This window comes from Chiloscyllium plagiosum, unplaced genomic scaffold, assembly GCF_037043375.1.
Source record: "Chiloscyllium plagiosum isolate Xiang-an unplaced genomic scaffold, Cpla_swu_hap1 HiC_scaffold_10, whole genome shotgun sequence".
NCBI classification, from domain to species: Eukaryota; Metazoa; Chordata; class Chondrichthyes; order Orectolobiformes; family Hemiscylliidae; genus Chiloscyllium; species Chiloscyllium plagiosum.
In genome coordinates, this window is record NW_028270148.1 from 93,189,352 (window position 1) to 93,212,609 (window position 23,258).

The following is a 23,258-nucleotide window of genomic DNA, read 5'->3' on the forward strand; positions in this document are numbered from 1 at the left end:
GAACCAACATTATAACCCAAATTTTGCTGGAATGAACACCATATGCAGTGCCCCACGAGACTTCTAGGTGTGCCCACCAGCTTGATTTTATTTTCTATAATTTGACCATAGCAGAATCTTATGGTCACTGGGTTTGAGTTAACAGGTTGGGAGTCTGTAACAATAATCAGGTGACTCACTTGCCCCAATTTTACACGAAGTAGGAGGATTTGAAGGATTATTGTGCAATTAAAGATTGCTTCCCTGTCCAGCCTTGTTGTGAGGGGGTCATGGCTCTCCCTCAAAGGTTATTTTCTTTCCTCTCACAAGATACCTACCATCAAGGTCTGGCCTGCACATGGAATCCTTTCTCTGACTTCACCAAACAAGATGCTGTCAGTCCAAAAATATATTTTACCTTCCACACAACTGATCAATTGAGCTTGTTTCACTGTGATAGCTATCATTATCCTTTGATTGTTCATTGTAGAGCACAGACTGTACTCAACTGGCCCATGCTTGCAAAACCCAAGCTTAAGATATATCAAAACCCAAGCTTAAGATAAGATATATCAAGCTTGATTCTGCAATTGGACCTCAATTGCTAAATAATACTGTGAGCCAAAAGCTAGGCTAACAACTTATTTAACAATCAGTCAAGCTCATTAATGTGGCTGAGTTACACTTATTAGAAATGAAATTCACAGGGACCCATTCTCTGCAAACAAAAGTATATTCAACCGTCTTGCTTTCTTTGATCCTTGTAAGTTTTTTTTGATGGCAACAATTCAATCAATCAACTTGATAACAAATCAGCAGCATCATTTTCTGTCATAGAAGTTGATTGTTTGAAATTGGTACATTTGTACAAGGTGAAAGAAAAATTCAAGTGTACTCTAAATTATTTGTACATAATCGTCTTTGTCTTTTTCCTTCCTAATTGACAGTCACGGATCAACAGTGCTTTCAGTAAAATGGACAGGAGGCAGTTTATTCCTTTGCGAAGGTTGAGGGGTCTTTGGAAAAAGTACAGAAGGTTCAAAGTTTGTGCGAAGATTTGTAGCTCGGGTGCTCGTTGCTGTGGTTCTGTTCGCCGAGCTGGAAGTTTTTGTTGCAAACGTTTTGTCCCCTGGCTAGGCGACATCATCAGTGCTTGGGAGCCTCCTGCGAAGCGCTTCTTTGATGTTTCCTCCGGAAGTGGCAGGGACAGACCACTATAAACACCGGAGAGACAACCGGAAGTGGCAGGGACAGACCACTATAAACACCGGAGGAAACATCAAAGAAGCGCTTCGCAGGAGGCTCCCAAGCACTTATGATGTCGCCTAGCCAGGGGACGAAACGTTTGCAATAAAAACTTCCAGCTCGGTGAACGGAACCACAGCAAAGTACAGAAGGCACTAGAAAATTTCAAGGATTACAGTTATGGATAGAGGAGAGAAAAGGCCGTTTTCCTGAAAACAGAATTACTAACATGAGACATGATACAGAAGTTTAAATCAATGACCAGTTTACACTAGTAAAATTGCTTTTAATTTAGAGAAAAGCTGAAGGGTAGAAAACCAAAGGTCACAGATTTAAGGTGATGGAAAAGTAATCAGACTGGATGAGAAAAATAAAATTTAAATAAGTTTAGATCTTTTAAAAAGAATTGGGGGGGGGGGGGGGAATGTAGCATTGTTAATTAGAGAGTGGATCACAGCTGCAGAAAAGGTTGTTGAGGAGGGTTTGTCTACTGAGTCACTTTATGGGTGTTTTCTATAGACCCCCAATAGCAGCAGAGAAATGGAAGAACAGATCGGACAGCAGATCTTGGAAAGGTGTAGATGTTAGAGTTTTTGGTATGGGTGACTTCAACTTCCCCAATATTAATTGGAACCTCAGTTCAGATGGTCTGGATGGAACAGACTTATCAGGTGTGTCCAGAAGGGATTCCTGACTCAATATGTAGAGGCTGACTAGGGGGAGGCCATAATTGGATTTAATGCTAGGCAACCAAGTCAGGTCGAGTGTTAGATCTCTTGGTGGGAGAACATTTTGGTGACAGGTACAACTGCCTCACCTTTATCATAGTCATGGAGAGGGATAGAAGCATACAGTATGGGAAGGTATTTAATTGGGGTAGGGGAAATTACACTGCTATTAGGAGCTATGGAGTTAAATTGGGAACAACTGTTCTACAGGAAAGGCACAACAGAAATGTGAAGGCTAAGTGTTTGATAACTTTGTTCCACTGAGCCAGGTGGTAAGGTTTCATTAACAGGGGGATTGAGTTTAAGAGCTACAAGGTTTTGCTGCAACTCTATAAAAGTCAAAGTGTAGTACTGGAAAATGATAGCCAGTCAGGCAGCATCCAAGGAGTAGGAGAGTCTATGTTCCGAACATGAGCTCTTCATCAGGAAGGTGGGGGTCCCATGGGGGCAGAGAGATAAATGGGAGGGTGAGAGGCTGGAATGAAGGTAGCTGGGAATGCGATAGGTAGATGAAGGTGTTGGGGGATGTGGTATGGTGATAGATGGGAAGGAATATAGGCAGGACAGTTCAAGAGGGCGACGCTGAATTGGAGGGTTGGATCTGGGATAAGGTGGATGGAGAGGAGATGAGGAAACTGCGACATTGATCTCGTGTTTGGAGGGTCCCAAGATGAGGCGTTCTTTCACCAGGCATCAGGTGATTAGAGATGGTGGTGGAGGTGGCCCAGGACTTGCATGTCCTTGGCGGAGTAGGAGGGGGAATTGAAGTGTTCAGCCACAGGTCGGTGAGGTTGTTTAGTGAGTGTCCCAGAGATGTTCTCCGAAATGTTTCACAAGTTGGCATCCTGTTGGGTGGCCCTGTTGGTAAGGGATGATATTTAGTCCCTTGCACGGGGGGACCTAGAATCATGGGATGTAGAGTCAGTATGGATAGAGCTCAGAAATTCTAAAGGTAGAAAGACCCTCTTGGGAGTTATCTACAGGCCCCCAAACAGTAGTATGGATGTAGGGTGTAAGTTGAATAAGGAGCTGAAATTGGCCTGTCGCAAAGATGTTACTACAGTTGTTATTGGAGATTTCAACATGCAGGTAGACTGGGAGAATCAGGATGGTATTGGACCTCAAGAAAGAGACTTTGTGGAGTGCCTCTGAGATGGATTCTTAGAACAGCTGGTGCTGGAGCCTCCCAGGGAGAAGGCAATTCTGAATCTGGTATTGTGCAACGAACCAGAATTGATCAGGGACCTCGAAGTGAAGGAGCCATTAGGAGGTAGTGACCATAATACAATAATGGTCAATCTGCAATTTGAAAGGGAGAGGGTACAATCGGTAGTGACAATATTTCAGTTGAATAAAGGGAACTATGGAGCTGAGGGAGGAGCTGGCCAAAATTCAATGGTGCAATACCTTAGCAGGGATGACAGTGGAGGAACAATGGCAGATATTTCTGGGTATGATACAGAAGATACAGGATCAGTTCATTCCAAAAAGAAAGAAAGATCCTATGAGGAGGCAGGGGTGGCCGTGGCTGACGAGGGAAGTTAAGAAACATATAAAGTTAAAAGAGAAAAAGTATAACATAACAAAGATGAGTGGGAAAACGGAAGACTGGAAAGCTTTTAAAGAACAACAGAGGATTACTAAGAAGGAAATACGCAGAGAAAAAATGAGGTACGAAGGTAAACTGGCCAAAAATATAAAGGAGGATAGTAAAAGCTTTTTTAGGTATGTGAAAGGGAAATAAATGGTTAAGACTAAAATTGGGCCCTTGAAGACAGAAACAGGGGAATATATTACGGGGAACAAAGAAATGGCAGAATAGTTGAATTGGTACTTCAGATTTGTGTTCACTGGGGAAGACACAAGCAATCTCCCAGAGGTAACAGTGGTTGAAGGACCTGAACTGAAGGGAATTTATATTTGCCAGGAATTGGTGTTGGAGAGACTGTTAGGTCTGAAGGTTGATAAATCCCTAGGGCCTGATGGTCTCCATCCCTGGGTACTGAAGGAGGTGGCTCAAGAAATCGTGGATGCGTTGGTGATTATTTTCCAGAGTTCGATAGATTCGGGATCAGTTCCTGTGGACTGGAGGGTGGCTAATGTTGTACCACCTTTTAAGAGAGGATCGAGAGAGAAAGCAGGAAATTATAGACCAGTTAGTCTGACCTCAGTGGTGGGAAAGATGCTGGAGTCAATTATAAAGGATGAAATTATGACACATCTGGATAGCAGTAACAGGATAGGTCAGAGTCAGCATGGATTTATGAAGGGGAAATCATGCTTGACTAATCTCCTGGAACTTTTTGAGGATGTAACTCTGAAGATGGACAAGGGAGATCCAGTGGATGTAGTGTACCTGGACTTTCAGAAAACCTTTGATAAAGTCCCACATAGGAGGTTAGTGAGCAAAATTAGGGTGAATGGTATTGGGGGCAAAGTATTGGATTGAAAATTGGTTGGCTGACAGGAAACAAAGAGTAGTGATAAACGGCTCCCTTTCGGAATGGCAGGCGGTGACCAGTGGGGTACGGCAGGGATCAGTGCTGGGACTGCAGCTTTTTACGATATATATTAATGATATAGAAGATGGTATTAATAGTAACATTAGCAAATTTGCTGATGATACAAAGCTGGGTGGCAGGGTGAAGTGTGAGGAGGATATTAGATTACAGGGTGACCTGGACAGGTTAGGTGAGTGGACAGATGCATGGCAGATGCAGTTTAATGTGGATAAATGTATGGTTATCCACTTTGGTGGCAAGAACAGGAAGGCAGATTACTACCTAAATGGAGTCAAGTTAGGTAAAGGGACAGTACAAAGAGATCTGGGTGTTCTTGTACACCAGTCAATGAAGGCAAGCATGCAGGTATAGCAGGTAGTGAAGAAAGCGAATAGTATGCTGGCCTTCATAACAAGAGGGATTGAGTATAGAAGCAAAGAGGTTCTGCAGCTATACAGGGCCCTGGTGAGACCGCACCTGGAATATTGTGCGCAGTTTTGGTCTCCAAATTTGAGGAAAGACATTCTGGTTATTGAGGGAGTGCAGTGTAGGTTCACAAGGTCAACTCCTGGAATGGCAGGACTATCTTATGTTGAAAGATTGGAGCGACTGGGCTTGTATACCCTTGAGTTTAGAAGACTGAGAAGGGATCTGATTGAGACATAAGAATATTAGAGGATTGGACACTCTGGAGGCAGGAAACATGTTTCCGCTGATGGGTGAGTCCCAAACCAGAGGACTTAGCTTAAAAATAAGGGGTAGGCCATTCAGGACAGATGAGGAGAAACATCTTCACCCAGAGACTGGTGGGTGTGTGGAATGTTCTGCCCCAGAAGGCAGTGGAGACCCAGTCTGTGGATTAGTTTAAGAAAGAGTTGGATAGAGCTCTCAAGGATAGTGGAATCAAGGGTTATGGAGGTAAGGCAGGAACAGGATACTGATCGAGGATGATCAACCATGATCATAATGAATGGTGGTGCAGGCTCGAAGGGCAGAATGGCCTACTCATGCACCTATTGTCTATTGTTCTCCCTAATGTAGAGGACACCACTTCGAGAACAATGGACACAGTAGATGACATGTGTGGAGGTAGAGGTATATACAGCTCTGTAAAACCCTGGTTAGACCACACTTGGAATATTGTATCCAGTTCTGGTCACCACATTATAGGAAGGATGTCGATGCTTTAGACATGGTGCAGAGGGGATTCACCAGGATGCTGCTTGGATTGGAGGGCTTGTCTGATGAAGAAAGATTGAGTGAACTCAGGCTTTCTGCACTGGAGAGAAGGTGGCAGAGAGGTGACTTCATAGAGATGTACAAGGTAATGAGAGGCATAATAGACAGCCAGAGACTTCTCCCCAAGATAGAAATGACTGTGACGAGGGATCATAATTTTAAGGTGATTGAAGGAAGGTATAGGGGAGATGTCAGTAGTTCTTTACGCAAAGGTGGGGGTGCGTGGAATTCACTGCCAGTGGGGATAGGAGAGTTAGAGACATTAGGAACACTTAAGCATATGGATGGCAGTGTATTGAAGGTTGTGTAGATTAGGTTGACCTTAAATTAAGATAAATGCTCGGCACATCATGAGCCGAAGGGCTTGTACTGTGCTGTTCTATATTCTACAACCTATGGTTAGGATTTCAAATGTGTTCCCTCTTGGATAGAAAAAGCAGATTTAATAATAATCTTCAAAAGGAACTTGAATAAAATTACACAGAAATAGGAAGCTATATGGGATTACCAATGACTGGGAGAAAGTGAGGACTGCAGATGTTGGAGATCAGAGCTTAAAAATGTGTTGCTGGAAAAGCTGTGCTTTACCAATGACTTGGTTGATCTTGAAAGGTGCTGTTATTAAAGTTGGTGGATCAAATGGACTACTTCTATGTTGTTCTGACATTGAATAATTCAATTTTTTTGCAATATTGATGGTACAATGTCTTCCATGAGAAGTCCATCAAATGAGAAAGCTTCACCTTTCTGATCAAAGATTTAACAGTAGCAATAACGAATGAATCAACCAATATGCTTAAAATAGCTAAAGCACTAAGTCGTACACAAAAAATAAATTTATTTACAGCATTTATAGATCTGCATTTCCATTTGCAGATTCTATTTTCAATTGAACTGAAGTTTGAACACCTTGCATGAGTCATGTAACATTATAAAAGAGAAGTATAAACTAGCAATCAACTTGCGATGAGGTGGTGAAGGAAGACCCCATATTGAAGGAACTAGACCGACTGAATCAATGGTATAAATAATAATGCAGACAAATTAGTCAACTGTTGGGAATTTCTGTTCACCTCATGGCTGTGCCTTTAACACAGTTAAATTCCAGGAGTATCAGACAATTTTCAACAGGCACTCAAGTCACTCCTACTGTTACAAAGCAAAATACTGTGGATGTTGGAAATCTAAAATAACAATGGGCACTGACAATACTCAGTTGGCACTCTTTCATTCTCCCAGTTTCTCTGTTGCATCAGTTCTGATGATACACTATTAGCTTTCATGCTTATGCTACCAATGCCTTCCTTTCCCCTTAAAGATTTCCTTCCTGCTTGTCCTCAGAAGAACAAGATTCTTTGTCCTTGCCTTTCACCTCATCAGCCTTCGGATTTAAAGAATCGCTCTGCTACTAAAGTGCAGACCAACAATAAACAAATGTTGATCCTATCCACCTCAATGAGCCTGCCAAAGAGGACACTGATCTATTCCCCTAATGCTCCACTTCCTTCCATGCAAATGAAAGAGTTGGAACATATGCCTTTTCATCTCTAATATTCAAGGCATCAAACCCTCCATTCCAGTAAAGTGATATACCACTTTCAATTTAACATAGTGTTTGCTGCGGTCAGTTTGCTGGTTTGCAATGTAGAGGGATTCCAACAGAATGGGTTCATTGCTGCACTGGCTGAGGTTGCCATTGAAGGACTCTCCTTCTCAACCTTTCTCCTCACCTCAGGCATGGTGACCCTTAGGTTAAACTATCACCAGTCATCTCTCTTTCTGATGAGAGAACAGTCCTATGGTCCTCTGGGACTGTTGCAATTTTACCTTTTTACAGCTTACTGCTCATGTTAGAGCCTCTTTTATATTTGAAAGACTAACTGCAGTTCCCAGGTAACTGGTTTGTTGAACACATTCAGTCCACAAAACATGACCTAGATTTCTGATGGTCTGCCATTTTAATTCTAACCCATTATCATTGATTTTGGAGTCTTACACCAGAGCTTCCCAAAGAGAGGCCAGGTACTAAAATTCTGGGGTCATGAGATCTGAAGTAATGACTGCTCTGGAATTTTGATCAAGGTACAATAACCAAGCTTTCCTCTAACAGGCCCTTGTTTTCAGTTCTCACTAAGGGATCACAAAAACTTAATTCTCAAAATGGGGTCACAATAGGCAAAAAGCTTGGAAAATGCTGTCATACAGTTCCAATGAAGTTCAATGCAAGGGAGGTCACCTTACCTTTGATTGGACTTTCACAAGTTCCTGGATTTAAGATGAAGTTCAATAATTTCAGATAATTCTTTTTTGGATGGCAGTTGTAGATATTAATATTGCTATTCTCATTTAAAACTTCCCTAGACCGATGCTTAATTTCTTACTTGTCCCATTAGTGTTACCTTTTACGTTGCATCATCCTTTGTCATTTAATTTCTTCTGTTTTTATCCCATCAGACATTTCCCTTACTCTTTCTCCATCTAATGCCCTGTGTTTCATTAAAGTGCTATACCTCTAACTTTATCTAGTACTGACAAAAGTAACTGACCTGAAATATTAACTGTTTCTGGCTCCACAGATGCTACCTGGCTTTCCTATGTATTTCTAGCATTTTTGACTTCTAAGTTTCTGTGGCACTTGGCAAACACCTGGGTATCTATCATTGTAGCATCCTGCCATAAAATACATTGGATGACCATGACAGGTGAAGATATTGGAAACCATCACAATTTCGCAATTCACTGACTATAGGCAGTGTGTTGAATCAAAATTAGTGATGCCGAACAGACCATAGGAAATGGGAGCAGAATTACGCCATTTGGCCCATTTAGCCTGCTTCACCGTTCTCAACCCCATTCTCCTGCCGACTTTTATCTACAGGTTCGGCAGTAGTAAGAATCAACTCTGCATGTTATACAAAAAAAAGTTTTACTTTTATGGTTTGAAGAGGATCATGAAAAGTTGCAACATGTCGTTCTGTGGAAATCAGTCTTTGGTTATGGGTCAGCTTGCAAGTGTAGATCCTTTAGTATACAAACATTATCTCTTATATTGATTAACTAATCAAAGAACATTCTCTTCACCCATTGACAGAAAAGTAATTGTCAATATGTTAGCCAATTGCTTTGATTGGTGAGCATTTGAATCATTAAACACCATTTTTATACCACAACATTACATTAGAACAGTATTACAATCTGAAAAGCCCAGACCCACATTTGGAGATTACTCACTCCACAAGAGCAGCACCATTTACACAAGGCCATAAATTCAATCTGACTGAATTATTTTCTAACATAAACAGGAGTTAATTTTTCACATTAATTTCTCTGAAGAGAATCAACATAATGGAATGTGGCGCCCAGTGCCCAACTGCTTTCAACACCATTGATCTTCCTGGCGAGCTGTAACAAGAGTCACAAATAATTTCAGATTAGAAATTATTGTCAATGAATTACAATAGGAATACTAAAAACGTATTAATTTTATGAAGTTGTTCAAACTTACCTTCAAAACTGCATCTTTCTGAAAACCAAGTTCTTCTAGCAATACAGTTATGTACACGAGATCCATGCAAAGAAATGGTTTATCTGTTGATTCAGATTCCATACCCTGACACACTAAATAAAGAAACAAATGAATTTTACTTATATGGACTATCTGACTTATGACAACAGTTAGCTCAGATACTTATCAACTTTCAGTATGTTACACAGTCACTGCAAACAAGTTCAGAAGTTCATGTGGAGGATAGTATTTCATCTCAATATAAAGGGAGTACACCTGAAGAAATAATATCCTGCTTGTAATAGCTGAAACAACATTCACAGTATGACAGTATCATGAGATGAAAAATATTCTTGCAGCTGTAAATAATTAATGCACAAAAGTGAAAGACATATGTTGAATAATTCAAAGCTTTTTGCTTTTGCTGCATACAAATTAAAATTCTGTGGCAACATTTCTGCTGCTCCTTCCCCTCTGGTAATCTTAATAGTCCTTCAATAATATTTAAAGAAAAAAATTGAACTTCTGATTTCTCCCCTCACTCTTGACAATTTCTTGCCCACCTGGATGTTAGAATGCTGCATGATTGTAAGCATGTAAGCAGTGGTGGAAAATGTCTTTGCATTATTTAACTATAGAAAATGTTGCAGTGGAGTTCAAACATTTCCTCAAGAATGTCCACAATGTATTTTCATGCGTGAAAGCTGAGTATTAAAGGCTGACAAATTCGCTTGCCTACAAGCCTGCATTTTAAATAGCTGTGGAAATAATGGTTGCAATGAATTTAATCTGGTATTCCAAGATTCTGGACAGGCCCCAAGGATTGAAAACTGCAAATGTAACATCTCTATTCAAGAGGCGAGGAAAACAGAAAGCAGGAAACAATAGGCCAGTTAGTCTGATATCTGTCATTAGCAATATGCTAGAATTTATTAAGGAACATTAAAAAATCAAACAGTGTCAACATGGTTTGGTGAAAAGGAAATGATGTCTAACAGATTTAAAATATTTGAATATGTAACAAGCGGTATAGATGAGGGGAACCAGTAGATATAGTGTATTTGGATTTTCAAAACATCTGATAAGATACAAGGTTGCTTTATTGCTGCTAACAGGGAATAAAATCAAGATAAACAGGCCATTTTCAGGTAAACTGCAATTAATGGGGTGTCACAGAGATCAGTGCAGGATCTCAACTATTTACTGTCTATGTTAATGATGTCATTGAAGGGGCCAACTGTACTGCCAAACATTTAAGGTTACACAAACATAGAAACACCAAAAGTTTATGCAGAAGTAGGCCATTTGGTCCTTCAAGCTTGCTCTGCCATTCAATAAGGCTAATCTTCCAACTCAGTACAATGTTCCCATTTCTGTGCATATCCTTGATCCCTTTAGTACTTAGAATATATCTAAATCTTTCTCGAAAGTCTTCAGTGTTTTGGCCTCAACAGTTTCCTGTGGCAGAGAATTCCACAAGTGCACTACTTTCTGGGTGAAGAAATTTCTCATCTGTCCTAAACAGCCTAGCCTTATCTTCAAACTGTGACCCCTAGTTCCAATTCTCTTGTCATCCTTGTTGCATCTACCCTGTCCAACCCTGTTAGAATTCTATACATTTCTATGAGATCCACACCTCTGCACCCCTCAACCCAATTTTTCTAAATTCTAGTGGATATAGTCCTAATTGATCTAGTCTCTCCCTGTACAGGAGTTCTGCCATCCCAAGAATTAGTCTACAAAACCTTCTTTGCACTCCTGTCAATCGCAAGAGCATCCTTTCTTAGACAAGGAGACCAAAACAGCGTACAATATTGCAGGCATGGTCTGCCCTATACAGTGCAGCAAGACATCCCTGCTCCTGTTTTTGAATCTTCTTGCCACGAAAGCCAACATATTGTGTGCCTTCTTCGCTGACTGCACCTCCATGCTTACTTTCAATGACTGATGCACAAGGACACCCAGGTCTAATTGCACTATCTCCTTCCCCATATTACTGGCATTCAGATAATAATTTGCCTGTCTATTTTTGCTACTATAGTCCATAACCTTACATTTACTCATATTTTGTCAATTTAGTTTACTTGTCCAAATAAGAGACGTCTCTGCATTCTCCTCAGAGCATACCCTCCACCCAACTTTGTCTCTTCTTCAAACTTGGAGATATTCCTCATTTAAATCATTAACATATATTGTGAACAGATTAAATATATATTGTGAAAAGCGGAATTGCAAAAAAAAATCCCGTGGGACCCCACTATCCATTGCCTGCTGCTTGGAAAAAGGCCCTTAATTCCTATTGTTTCCTAGAGGTGTGGATCTCCAATCAGTTCTTAATCTATTTCAGTACATGACTTCCAAACCCATGCATTTTAATTTTGCATGCTAATCTTGTGTAGGACCTTATCAAAAGCCTTCTGAAAATCCAAGTAAACCCCATCCACTAACTGCCCTTATCCACTCTATTAGTTACATCCTCAAAAAATTACAGCAGATTTGTGAAGCACAACTTTCCCTTCGTAAATCCACGCTGACTGTACAATTTTATCATGATCTTCCAAGTGCTCTGCTATTACATATTTTACAATGGATTCTAGCATTCTTCTCACTACTGATGTAAAGCTAACTGACCCATAATTTGCTGTTTTCTCTTTGCCTCCCTTCTTCAATAGTGGGGTTGCATTAGCAACCCTCCAATCCACAGGGACTGTTCCAGAGTCTGTAGAATTTTAGAAGATGACCACTAAAACATCTGCTATTTCTAGAGACACTTTTTAGTACTCTGGAATGAAGGTTATCAGGCCCTGGGTATTTATCTACCTTGAAGTCCACTGGTTTCCCCAATAATATTTCCCTACAAATAATATTATTTTAAATTCCTCCTTCCCATTTGACCATGTGTTACCCATTATAGATTATTAGATTAGACTACTTACAGTGAGGAAACAGGCCCTTCAGCCCAACAAGTCCACACCAACTCTCCAAAGACCAACCCACCCAGACCCATTCCCTTACATTTACCCCTTCACCTAACACTACGGGCAATTTAGCATGGCCAATTCACCTAACCTGTACATCTTTAGACTGTGGGAGGAAACCGGAGCACCCAGGGGAAACCCACGTAGACACGGGGAGAATGTGCAAACTCCACACAGACACAGTTGCCAGAGGCGGGATTTGAACCCGGGTCTCTGGCGCTGTGAGCGGCAGCAGTGCTAACCACTGTGCCACCGTGGATATTAGGATATTATTGGTGTCTTCCTCTGTGAAGACAGAACTAAAGTATTTAATTGGTCTGTCAACTGCTTGTGCCCCATTATAAAATCCCTGTTTCTGATTGTAGGTGATCGACATTTGCCTTGACTAATCTTTTTCTCTCCACATTTCACTCTGAGGTATGCATACCCTAGTCCTAGTCTGTCCTACGAATCGAAACATCATCTCTCTGTCCACTCTATCCAATCCTCTCAGTATCCTGTAAGTTTCCTGGTACTATTCCTTAAACAATGATGAAAAAGATCAAAGCAAAGGCTTGGCAATCACCTCCCTGACTTCCTAGAGAATCCGAGGATAATTCCCACCTACCCCCGGGGTTTATCTATTTTCACACTTTTCAGAATTTCTAATACCTTCTCCTTGTGAACCTCAATCCCATCTAGTCTCATAGCCTGTTTCTCAGTATTCTCTTCCACAACATTGTCTTTTCCCCAGTGTTGAATACTGATGAAAAATGTTCTTTTAGCACTTCCCCTATCTCCTCTGACTCCATGCACAACTTCCCATTGTCCTTGGTTGGTCCTAATCTCTCTCTAGTCATTCTTTTATCCCTTATATATCTATCCGCCAACAATTTCTCATGTCCCCTCCTTGCTCATCTTAGCTCTCTCTTTAGGTCTTTCCTAGCTACCTTGTAACTCTCAATCACCCTAACTGAGCCTTTACATCTCATCCTAACATAAGTCGTCTTCTTCCTCTTGACAAGAGATTCAACTTCCTTAGTAAACCACGGCTCCTGCACTCCTCTGTCTGACAGGTACATACTTACCAAGGACACAGTAGGTGTTCCTTAAATAAGCTCCACATTTCTACTGTAACCATCCCCTGCAGCTTCCTTCCCCATCCTATGCATCCTAAATCTTGTCTAATTGCATCGTAATTGCATTTCCCCCAGCTGGAGCTCTTGCCTTCCGGTGTATACCTATCCCTTTCCATTGCTAAAGTAAACATAACCAAATTATGGTCACTATCACCAAAGTGCTCACCTACCTCCAAACCTAACACTTGGCCAGGTTCATTAGTCAGTATCAAACCTAATGTGGCCTCACTACACACTGTGTCAAAATAATCCTCCTGCAAACAATGGCCAAAAACTGACCCCATCTAAAAGTACTTGAACTATAGTATTCCCAGTCGAGAGTGTAGTGCTGGAAAAGAACAGCGGGTCAGGCCACATTCGAGCAGCAGGAGAATCGATGTTTTCGGGCATAAGCCCTTCATCAGGAATCCTGATGAAGAAGAACTTATGCTTGAAAAGTCTATTCTCCTGCTCCTTGGATGCTGCCTGACCTGCTCTGCTTTTCCAACAACTCACTCTCGACTCTGATCTCCAGCATCAGTAGTCCTCATTTTCTACCGTAGTATTCCCAATAAATATTTGGGAAGTTGAAGTCCCCCATAACAACTGCCCTGTCACTCTCGCTCCTATCGAGAATCATCTTTGCTTTCCTTTCCTCTAAATCTTTGGAACTATTTGGAGGCCTATAGAAAACTCCTAACAGGATGACCTCTCCTGTCCTGTTTCTAATCTCTTGTCCTTGACTAACAACGCCATACCCCCACCTCTTTTCCCATCTTCTCTGTTCTTACTGAAACATCTAGATCCTGGAGCCTGCAACAACCATTCTTATCCCTGCTCTACTCATGTCTCTGAAATGGCCACAACATTGAAATCCCAGGTACCAACCCATGCTGCAAATTCACCCACCTTATTCCAGATGCTCCTGGCGTTAAAAATAGATATACTTCAAAACAACTTTTTGCTTGCCAATGCCTTCTTGCAACCCTGAAACCTTATTTTGGACTTCCCTATTCTTGACTTCCTCTATACTCAAATTACAATTTAGGTTCCCATCCCCCTGCTGAATTAGATTAGATTCCTTACAGTGTGGAAACAGGCCCTTCGGCCCAATCAGTCCAACCGACCCTCCGAAGAGTAACCCACACAGACCCACTTCCCCTCTGACTAATGCACCTAACACTATGGGCAATTTAGCATGGTCAAATCACCTAACCTGCACATCTTTGGACTGTGGGAGGAAACAGGAGCACCCAAAGGAAACCCACTCAAACATGGGGAGAATGTGCAAACTCCACACAGGCAGTCGCCCAAGGCTGGAATCGAACCCACCTGAAGAGCATTAGCAAATTTCCCCCAAGAATATTGGTACCCCTCTGGTTCAGGTGAAGACCATCTTGTTTGTAAAATGTTTGTAACAACTGGGCAGGTACAATAACAGATAAATCATACATGCATTTCACCTATGTTGACAATGCTCCCTTCCCTTCAAATGTAATTAAAATTGAAACTAAGACAACAATGTAGATCCATAAATATAGCTTTGTTCTGGGATGAGCGAATCCTTTTGAATGATAAATTTACCAAGAGCAATGCCAGGTATACAATAGCATAATGTGCAACTTTAACTTTCTTATTTTTCAGGGTTCATTTAGATATAGTAACATACATTATTCTAGTGCCTATACAAAATCATGTGATGTACTAAAAGCACTATCTTCATTCTGCAAGTGAATAATGCATTGTCTCTTTGGATTAAACAAGCACACTCTTGAAGGGGCCAAAATGATCTTAGCGTAACCCACCAATTAGTCATAGAGATGTACAACATGGAAGCATACCCTTCGGTCCCGCTCGGTTATGCCGATTGGATATCCTAACCTAATCTAGTCCCATCTGTCAGCACTGGTCCATATCCCTCTAAACCCTCCCTATTCATATACCCATCCAAATACCTCTTAAATGTTGCAATTGTACCAGCCTCCACCACTTCCTCTGGCAGCTCATACATGCACCACCCTCTGCGTGAAAAAGTTACCACTTTTATATCTTTCCCCTCTCACCCTAAATCTGGACTTCTGGACTCCCCCAACCCAGAGACAAGATCTTGTCTATTTATCCTATCAATGCCCCTCATGATTTTATAAACCTCTATACGGTCACCCTCAGCCTCTGACGCTCCAGGGGAAACAGCCCCAGCCTGTTCAGCCTCTCCCTATAGCTCCCTGTTTTCCCTGGAGCGTCAGAGGTGGAGGAGTGATCTTATAGAGGTTTACAAAATTATGAGGGGCATGGATAGGGTAAATAGGCAAAGTCTTTTCCTTGGGGTCAGGAAGTCCAGAACTAGAGGGCATAATTTTAGGGGGAGGGGGGAAAGATATAAAAGAGACCTACAGGGCAACAGAGGATGGTACGTGTATGGAATGAGCTGCCAGAGGAAGTGGTGGAGGCTGGTATAATTTCAACATTTAAGAGGCATTTGGATGGGTATATGAATAGGCAGGGTTTGGAGGGATATGGGCCAGGTGCTGGCAGGTGGGACTAGATTGGGTTGGGATATCTGGTCAGCATGGACGGGTTGGACCAAAGGGTCTGTTTCTGTGCTGTACATCTCTATGACTCTAAGCCAAAATGGAACACAATAACAATGGAGATGAAGACATAACCAGGTATTCCATATGATGGTAGGGTCTACTTATTGAATAATTAATACTCCACAATTTTGGGATTCAAAATGCAAGGAAAATTTTAGCAATATCAATTCTTTGCATTCAAGTAGTTAATGCCACCAGTCGAAATGACTTAGCAAGTGAATGCAGAAGTTCACCTTTATTGAATATGCTAGTACACTACTTTGTTGTATTACAATCTATATATAATTGTCCTTGGAAAAGTAACTTACTCAAGTCATCTGGATAATTAAAACACTCAGTTCAAGGATACTTGTGGTTGTGGCCTTTACAACATTAATAGACAAATTCATGCTGCTAGCTACTTTTGTACAATTCTTACCATGTCTGGCTGCTTTTCCATAATCCTCAATCTTTAAAGTCCCTCCTTTCTCTTCATCTAAAACAAAAACAGAATTTATTAAATCAGAAAGTCCATGAAGAGATTAAAGATGTATTTAATTATATTTACTATTTCAATTTATATTCTAGTCCCTCCCTCAGCCATAACCCCCCCCAGCATATGGACATTGTAGCATCAAAGACTACTCGAGACTCTCAATTCTGCACCTCAGTGTACTAGGTTTTGCAAGTAGTGGGATGGGGAACAGTCCACACACTGATGCTTTGGTGTCTCATGTAATGTAAGTGCTGGTGTAGATAACATAACCACAGACAAACCTAATCTCATTCAATACTAATCCTAATTTTACAGCAGATGTCTCCAACTAGCCATCAGAAGTATAATCCTTGGGTTAATTTGAGATTGAAGGGGAAATTCAGACTAACAATTGAGGAAGAGATTGATTACAGGTTAAAGTTGGATGGATTGGGAGAGAGAAAAAAATATTGACAGATCACAGGACAGAGCCGGTGATGATGAGTTAGCACAGGTTGAGGGGCCATATTCAGCTTACTTAAGGAGCAGGGAAGTCAAAGGGAGCACTCCTGCGAGTCCTGACCCACAAGAGGGTCAACAAAAAGCACTTTCTGAAGCCAATTGCTCCAGTCTCTGTTTAGCAGCTAGGTTTTCCAAGTATTTGAAAATATCAAACTATCTCCCCATATGGAGACCCTGCACTTAGATTAGATTACTTAGTGTGGATACAGGCCCTTCAGCCCAACAAGTCCACACCGACCCGCCGAAGCGCAACCCACCCAAGACCTATTCCCTTACATTTACCCCTTTGCCTAACACTACGGACAATTTAGCATGGCCAATTCACCTAACCTGCACATTTTTTGGACTGTGGGAGGAAACCAGAGCACCCGGAGGAAACCCACGCAGACACGGGGAAAATGTGCAAACTCCACACAGTCACCTGAGGTGGGAATTGAACCCAGGTCTCTGGTGCTGTGAGGCAGCAGTACTAACCACTGTGCCACCATGCCGCCACTCCTCCTTTGCTTGAGAGAATCTAATTTAGCATCAAAACTTTCACATCAATATGGCAATGATGTGCTACCTCACAGGATACTTAATTTACTTAAATTAGACTATCAAGGCAACTCTACTTAAATTAGTCACAAACACTTACCAATAAGTCCAACATCAACTGCTCTATCATAGTAGTAGGAAAATGCATAAAATGACAGACTCCCCACTTCTTCAGGTTTATGCATTTTTCTGTAGAGTATTTTTTCTACCCTTGCATAACAGGAATCATAGATGGGTTCTCCTAGAAGCAAAGAGGGGAAAAAAATGAGCTTGGAAAATCAGCTTCAGATTTCACAGATAACAAAAAAAAGTAAGAATACTTCCAGATATACAGTTTGAAAATGGTGTAGGAAAAATTGAAGACCAGATGTTTCAACACAGAGGAATTCAATTACAGAATTACCAGCAGGCAGGTGGGAGGAATAAATCTCATTTACTGTCCTTAGGAATAAAGAATATCAGTCTTGGCTACAGAGTGGTTTGTATGTCCCAAATTGCAAGAGGATAACAAGGTATGTAAAATTTGATCTGGCAACTCTTTCCTTATCTATTTAAGCAGTCAGTTTATATCCAAGTTTCAATTATTAATTGCACAGTGCAATTCTGGAAGCTCAAACAGAACAATGTTCTATTGTCTCACACACACAACCAAATACATTTGCTTTACTGACTGAACATTTTCAATCCTGGAATGATTAAATCCTAAGCAGCATCAAGCTTTGTAGACAGATGTAAATGAATCGTTACTTCACCCTGCTTCTGTTTCAAAACCGATCAACTGTAACCTAAACATTATGGACATATTATTTCAGTCCATATGTTCCTCCCTCATAACTCAGTGGAAAGGGGTAATCACATTTCAGACACGAAATTCAGTACCATTTAATGAATGCATAACTGAAAGAGAGATACATTAATTAACCTGTTATACATTTACAAGAACACAAGTTGATCAGTTAGTTCCTGAAATCCATTTCACCATTCAATTAGATCAGGGTTGTCCAGTTTCTCAGCTTCATTTACCTGCCTTGATTCCCAGTCTGGGGAAAGCATAGCGAATTGGTTCCTAAGAGCTGACATAGGGACAATGTGCCAAACGGTTTCCTTTCAGTACTGTAAAATTCTGTATTAGTTCACTATTTGTTAGTTTGCCACAGTATGAGGTGGTTGACAAGCGAAAAATCAAATGCAATTAAATAGACACTTACCTGATTTCTGTCCTTTAACATTGTAAACAATTTCAGCATGCTTCCATTCTGCTTTATAGTCTGGTGATAAGCAAGAACTTACAAGCTCTTGCCCTTCCTCAGCTGCAAGTGAGAACACAATAAAAGGACAGCATACTTCCAAAATCAGAATGTTACAATTGAACTGCACTTTTGCAGACTCCTTAAATAATGTGATTGCTAAATTTATTTGGAATATTTAATGAATATCATTACATTAATTTGTGCATTTTATTTTGTTCAGTCCATGCATAAAACAAAGTGTCAAAGATCCACAAAGTTTGTACTCTTCTGCAAAACCCTACTGTAACTCTCTAGCAAGCTTAATGTCTACAAGTCAGATAACTGCATAACGTTATAGAGTCATAGATATCTACAGCACAACAAAAGGCCCATTGAGTTTGCACCATCATAAACCACTTATGCAAAGCTATTTTTCTGCACTTGGCCCATAGTCTTGTATGCCTTGGCATCGAAAGTGCCTGAAATGTCATGTCTGAAATGCTATGAGGGTTTCTGCCTCTACCACACAGGCAAAGACTTCCAGATTCCTACCAACTCTAGGGTAGAAAGCTTTTCCTCACGTTTCCTCTAAACCTTATCTTAAATCTAAGACCCCTGGTCACTGAGCCCTTCATTGAAGGGAAAGGTTTCTTGTTTACCCTATCTAAATGCCCTCAATTTGAAAAATTTAAATCACATCCCCTCTCAACTTCCTCTTTTGTAAACTCTCCAGCCCAGGAAACATCCTATTCTATTTCCTCTGTACCCTCTCCAGTGCTATCACTTCTCTCCCATATAATGTGGATTCCAGAAGAGCACACAATAGTGTTAGCTGCAGTTAAACCAGCATTTTTTGCAGTTCCAGCATCACTTCCTTGCTTTTAACCTCAATGCATCAGCTAAGAAAGGCAAGTAGACCATATGCCTTTGTAATCACTTCTTCCATTCGTCCTGATTTAACATTCTAAACAGTGCTATCTTTTGCCAATTTTCAAGTATTGCACTATGTAAAAGTTACAAATAGCCTGAATTCAAAACTCATTAGATGGATAGCCTGTGACCTACATTTGTGCAACGTTGTCAATCTTTCCAGTCATTCTTGGTGTTAATTTCATACTTATTATATCCTTCATGAAGAGAAACAGCTTACTTTTCCGGTCAATGACCTTTCATCAGACATGGGAGAAGTTACAGATGTAATAAAATTTGACAAAGAGGTGGATGAGACAAGGACAAAAGGAATGTGTGAGAGAGGGAAGACAGGAAAGATTGAATGATGGTAGCTTGTCCAATATGGCCAAAGAGAATGGCGATGGGGCAAGAAAGGAAAACAAGATGTGCCTAAAGCAGGTGAAACGTGCAAAGAACAGGAAACAAAATCTGAAATTGTTGAATTCTGTTGTGGTCTGGAAGGCTGTAAAGTCCCTAACTGGAAGCTGAGGTGTGTTCCTCAATCTCATATTGAGCCTCATGGAAGGCCATCAAACTGAGGACAGAAATGTCAGTATGAGAGTAAGTTGGAGAATTAAAAGACAGCCTATAGATTATCAGTTGGTTAACCTATTACCATAAAGAGACACAGAGAAGTCAAGCAAGGGAAAAGCCTAAGATGGATAGTGTGAAATCGAGAGAAGGGTGAAAAGTAGAAGTTGAGGAACTTTTCCAATTCAGAATGAGTAGTTAACAAATACAGAAATCAAAGTATTGGTCAAAAAAAATGTTGAGGGAGAAGACCCAACTAGGACTGTAAAATGCAATGTTTCACATTTCCTATTTTAAAAAATGGCAGCCTTGGCTAGTAAAATGAATTAAAGGAGAAATTGTTCAATGAGATGAAAAGGTCAGACAAAGGAGAGGGCAGTACTCGTGAGAAACTGGTTGAGCCTCAGTGAAGGAAGTAGTAGAGAACCCTTAGACTGTCCTGGTTTGGGTTGCAGGTGTGAAGAGTTTGGATATTCATCGTGAAGAAATGATTATTAGGACCAGGAAATTGAAAACTGTTAAAATGATAGAGGGCAATCAAAAGAACCATGGATATAAATGTAGAGAGACCGGACAAGGAAAGAAAAAGATGGAGTCAAGAGTAGGATAAAATTAGCTTAGTGTGGCTGAACTGGAGAAGCAGTAGCATAATGGTAATGTCAATGGTCTAGCATTCAAGATTCCCCAGTGTCCTGGGGAGTGTATTCAGTAAATCTGGAATAAAGAACTGGCTCAATGATGGCCATGTCACCACTGTCAATTGTTGTAAAAACCCATCTAGTTCACAAATACTCATTAGAGAAGGAATCCTTACTTGGTCGGGCCTACAGGACTACGTGATTGGTGTTGTATAGGTGTACATATGGTTGACTCTTAATTGCATTCTGGCCAGTTAGGGAGGGGCAATAAATGCCAGCCTAGACAGTGAAGCAGACATCCCATGCATGAATAAAGCAGCACAGAAATGGTGGGGCAGTTCTGCTTATTGATATTGGGAAGGAGGTAGAGACTTGTTATTTTAATTCTCTACCTTGCTCTCATATTGGTCTTGCCCTTGACTAATGCACTGGCCTAGTGAAGCTCAACATTATCTTAAGTAGTAGCCCCTCATCTTTTGATTAGGCACTTTACAGTCTTCCAAACTCTATGTTGAGTTCAACAATTTCAAACCATAAACTGTCTTCCCATTTTCTTGTGTTTTGCTTGCATGCTTTGGCTTTTCTCTTATTTTTGTTTTGGACAGTACCATACCTTATTTCTTTTCTTGTCCCAATACCATTCCCTTTGACCATGTAAAATTAATTCTTGGCATTCATTCACCTGTCTTCTACTCTATCACAGATTTCCTTTTGTCCCTGTCTATTACTTAAATCCTGTTACCTTTTTCCACTTATCATAAAATGTACGTAATCTGAAATGTGTACTCAGTTTCTCTTTCCACAGATGCTGCTAGATCTGCTATTTTCAAGATTTTCTATTCTTGCCAGTACTGACTTTGTCACCTCAGATACAAATGATGTAATCTATTTTTCCAAAACCCCACCATCGAACAGGTGCCACAAGAACAGGTAGTTCTCACTGAAAAAATGGGCAATTTGGTAACAATGGAGCTGGTATAGCAAAAACAGAACTGTACGGCACAAGGTTTGTTGACCGATTACAAGGTTATTTGAAAGCAACTTAAAAAAAAATTCATTTTGCAAATGTTGCGCACAAAGCTAGCATTCCTCAACACCCCAGGGGGTAGTAGTGGACGTCATCTTCTTGAAATGCTGCTGGTTGAGTGGTGAAGATATGCCCACAGTATTGTTAAATGAAGAATTTGAGAAGTTTGACTCAATGATGACAAAGGAATAGCAATATAGGTCAGAGTTAGAATAGTACATGACATGTAGTTGGGTGGTGTTCCCACAAGCCAGTGTAAATGTGCTAACTTCATGCACAAGTCCTAGGCCCTTCTATAATGTTGGGAAGGAAAAGTGTCAGAGGCAGAGGATTACAGTAGATAAGAAAGGGGGTGAGGGAGAATTAGCTATGCAGCTTCCAGCACTCCCACTGTCCTTTACCTTATGGAATAAAGCAGGCTTAAGTAGTCTTACTTTGAGCAATTACTGGTGTTCACCTTGAAAAATAAGGAAGTGTGAGTTAAGCTAACTTACATGGTCTACCTTCAGTTCCTCCTAAAATCGCCAGTCTTGCTGACATCAAGCCAAATCCTAGGTAACTGAAAATGGAAAACAATGAGTGAAATATATGACAGTAAACTGATTGCCAACACAAAACTCTATTGTTTTTAATATTAATAGATGTTCTAATGAGCTGCTGTCCTTCTTGAAGGATGAGCAGCTACCCACTTACTCTACTCCTCCACTTATTCTATTAGATAATCCCTTTCTAATATTAAATCATAGCCTACTTAAAAAGTTATAAATTTTGCTTACACAGTTGGTTACCTGTGAAAAAATTAATAATATTTGATTCTACAATGAACTTAGGGGTTTCTAAGTTTAACTTCCCCTTAAACATGTTAGACAATTGCTTCACTCTCTGATAGAATCCAAAGTTTGTTCAATCTTCCCTTTCTTTTGTTCTCTCTAGCTGTTGCTTAATTTCTTTGTAGAAATGGTTGCACCTGAAATATGCAGATGGATCTTAGTAGCTGTTTTTATATGGCAGTGTCCTGTCATCTGTGTTGGGGGCACAGATTGAAAATATAAAGTTATCGAATAACTGCACAAACAAATGGTTTAACAGACAGACAATGCACCAGATGTCCATCCTATCTTTCAGAACATAGATCCAGACATTGCAGCTAATTTCTAACATGTTTCAGCATCTTGTACCTTCTATTTAGTAGGTACATATGAAGGCATTATACTATACTGTACACATCCCTACTGCCCATCCTGTGAATTTTGTTTCTGTTTTCAACCTGAAGATTGCACTATTCAGTAAAACATATTTCACGTGAAGAGTTTTTAAAGATATTATAGATTAAAAATATTGCATGAAAATGTACTGACACCTTAGTGAAGTGATTAACTAAACAGAGAAAGGAATTTGATCAGGATTTCCTCAAATAAAATTAACAAAATTGTGTGTGCAGCTATTCGATAACTTTATATTTTAGCTACTAAGATCCATCTGCATATTGCAGGTGCAACCGTA

At 40.5% G+C, this 23,258-nt stretch overlaps 1 protein-coding gene across 1 annotated transcript in view; it reads right to left on the reverse strand.

Moving 5' to 3' along the window:
• Nucleotides 1-6,510: 6,510 nt before the first annotated feature.
• Nucleotides 6,511-23,258, reverse strand: part of entpd6 (ectonucleoside triphosphate diphosphohydrolase 6) — a 54,763-nt gene continuing 38,015 nt past the window's right edge. Inside the window, exons 9-14 of the mRNA XM_043696428.2 lie at nucleotides 22,250-22,314; nucleotides 18,588-18,689; nucleotides 17,480-17,620; nucleotides 16,285-16,341; nucleotides 9,198-9,310; nucleotides 6,511-9,094 (exon numbers count right to left, since the gene is read on the reverse strand). Coding sequence (XP_043552363.1) covers nucleotides 9,011-9,094; nucleotides 9,198-9,310; nucleotides 16,285-16,341; nucleotides 17,480-17,620; nucleotides 18,588-18,689; nucleotides 22,250-22,314 — 562 coding nt within the window. The 3' untranslated portion in view covers nucleotides 6,511-9,010. The remainder of the gene's footprint in view (nucleotides 9,095-9,197; nucleotides 9,311-16,284; nucleotides 16,342-17,479; nucleotides 17,621-18,587; nucleotides 18,690-22,249; nucleotides 22,315-23,258) is intronic.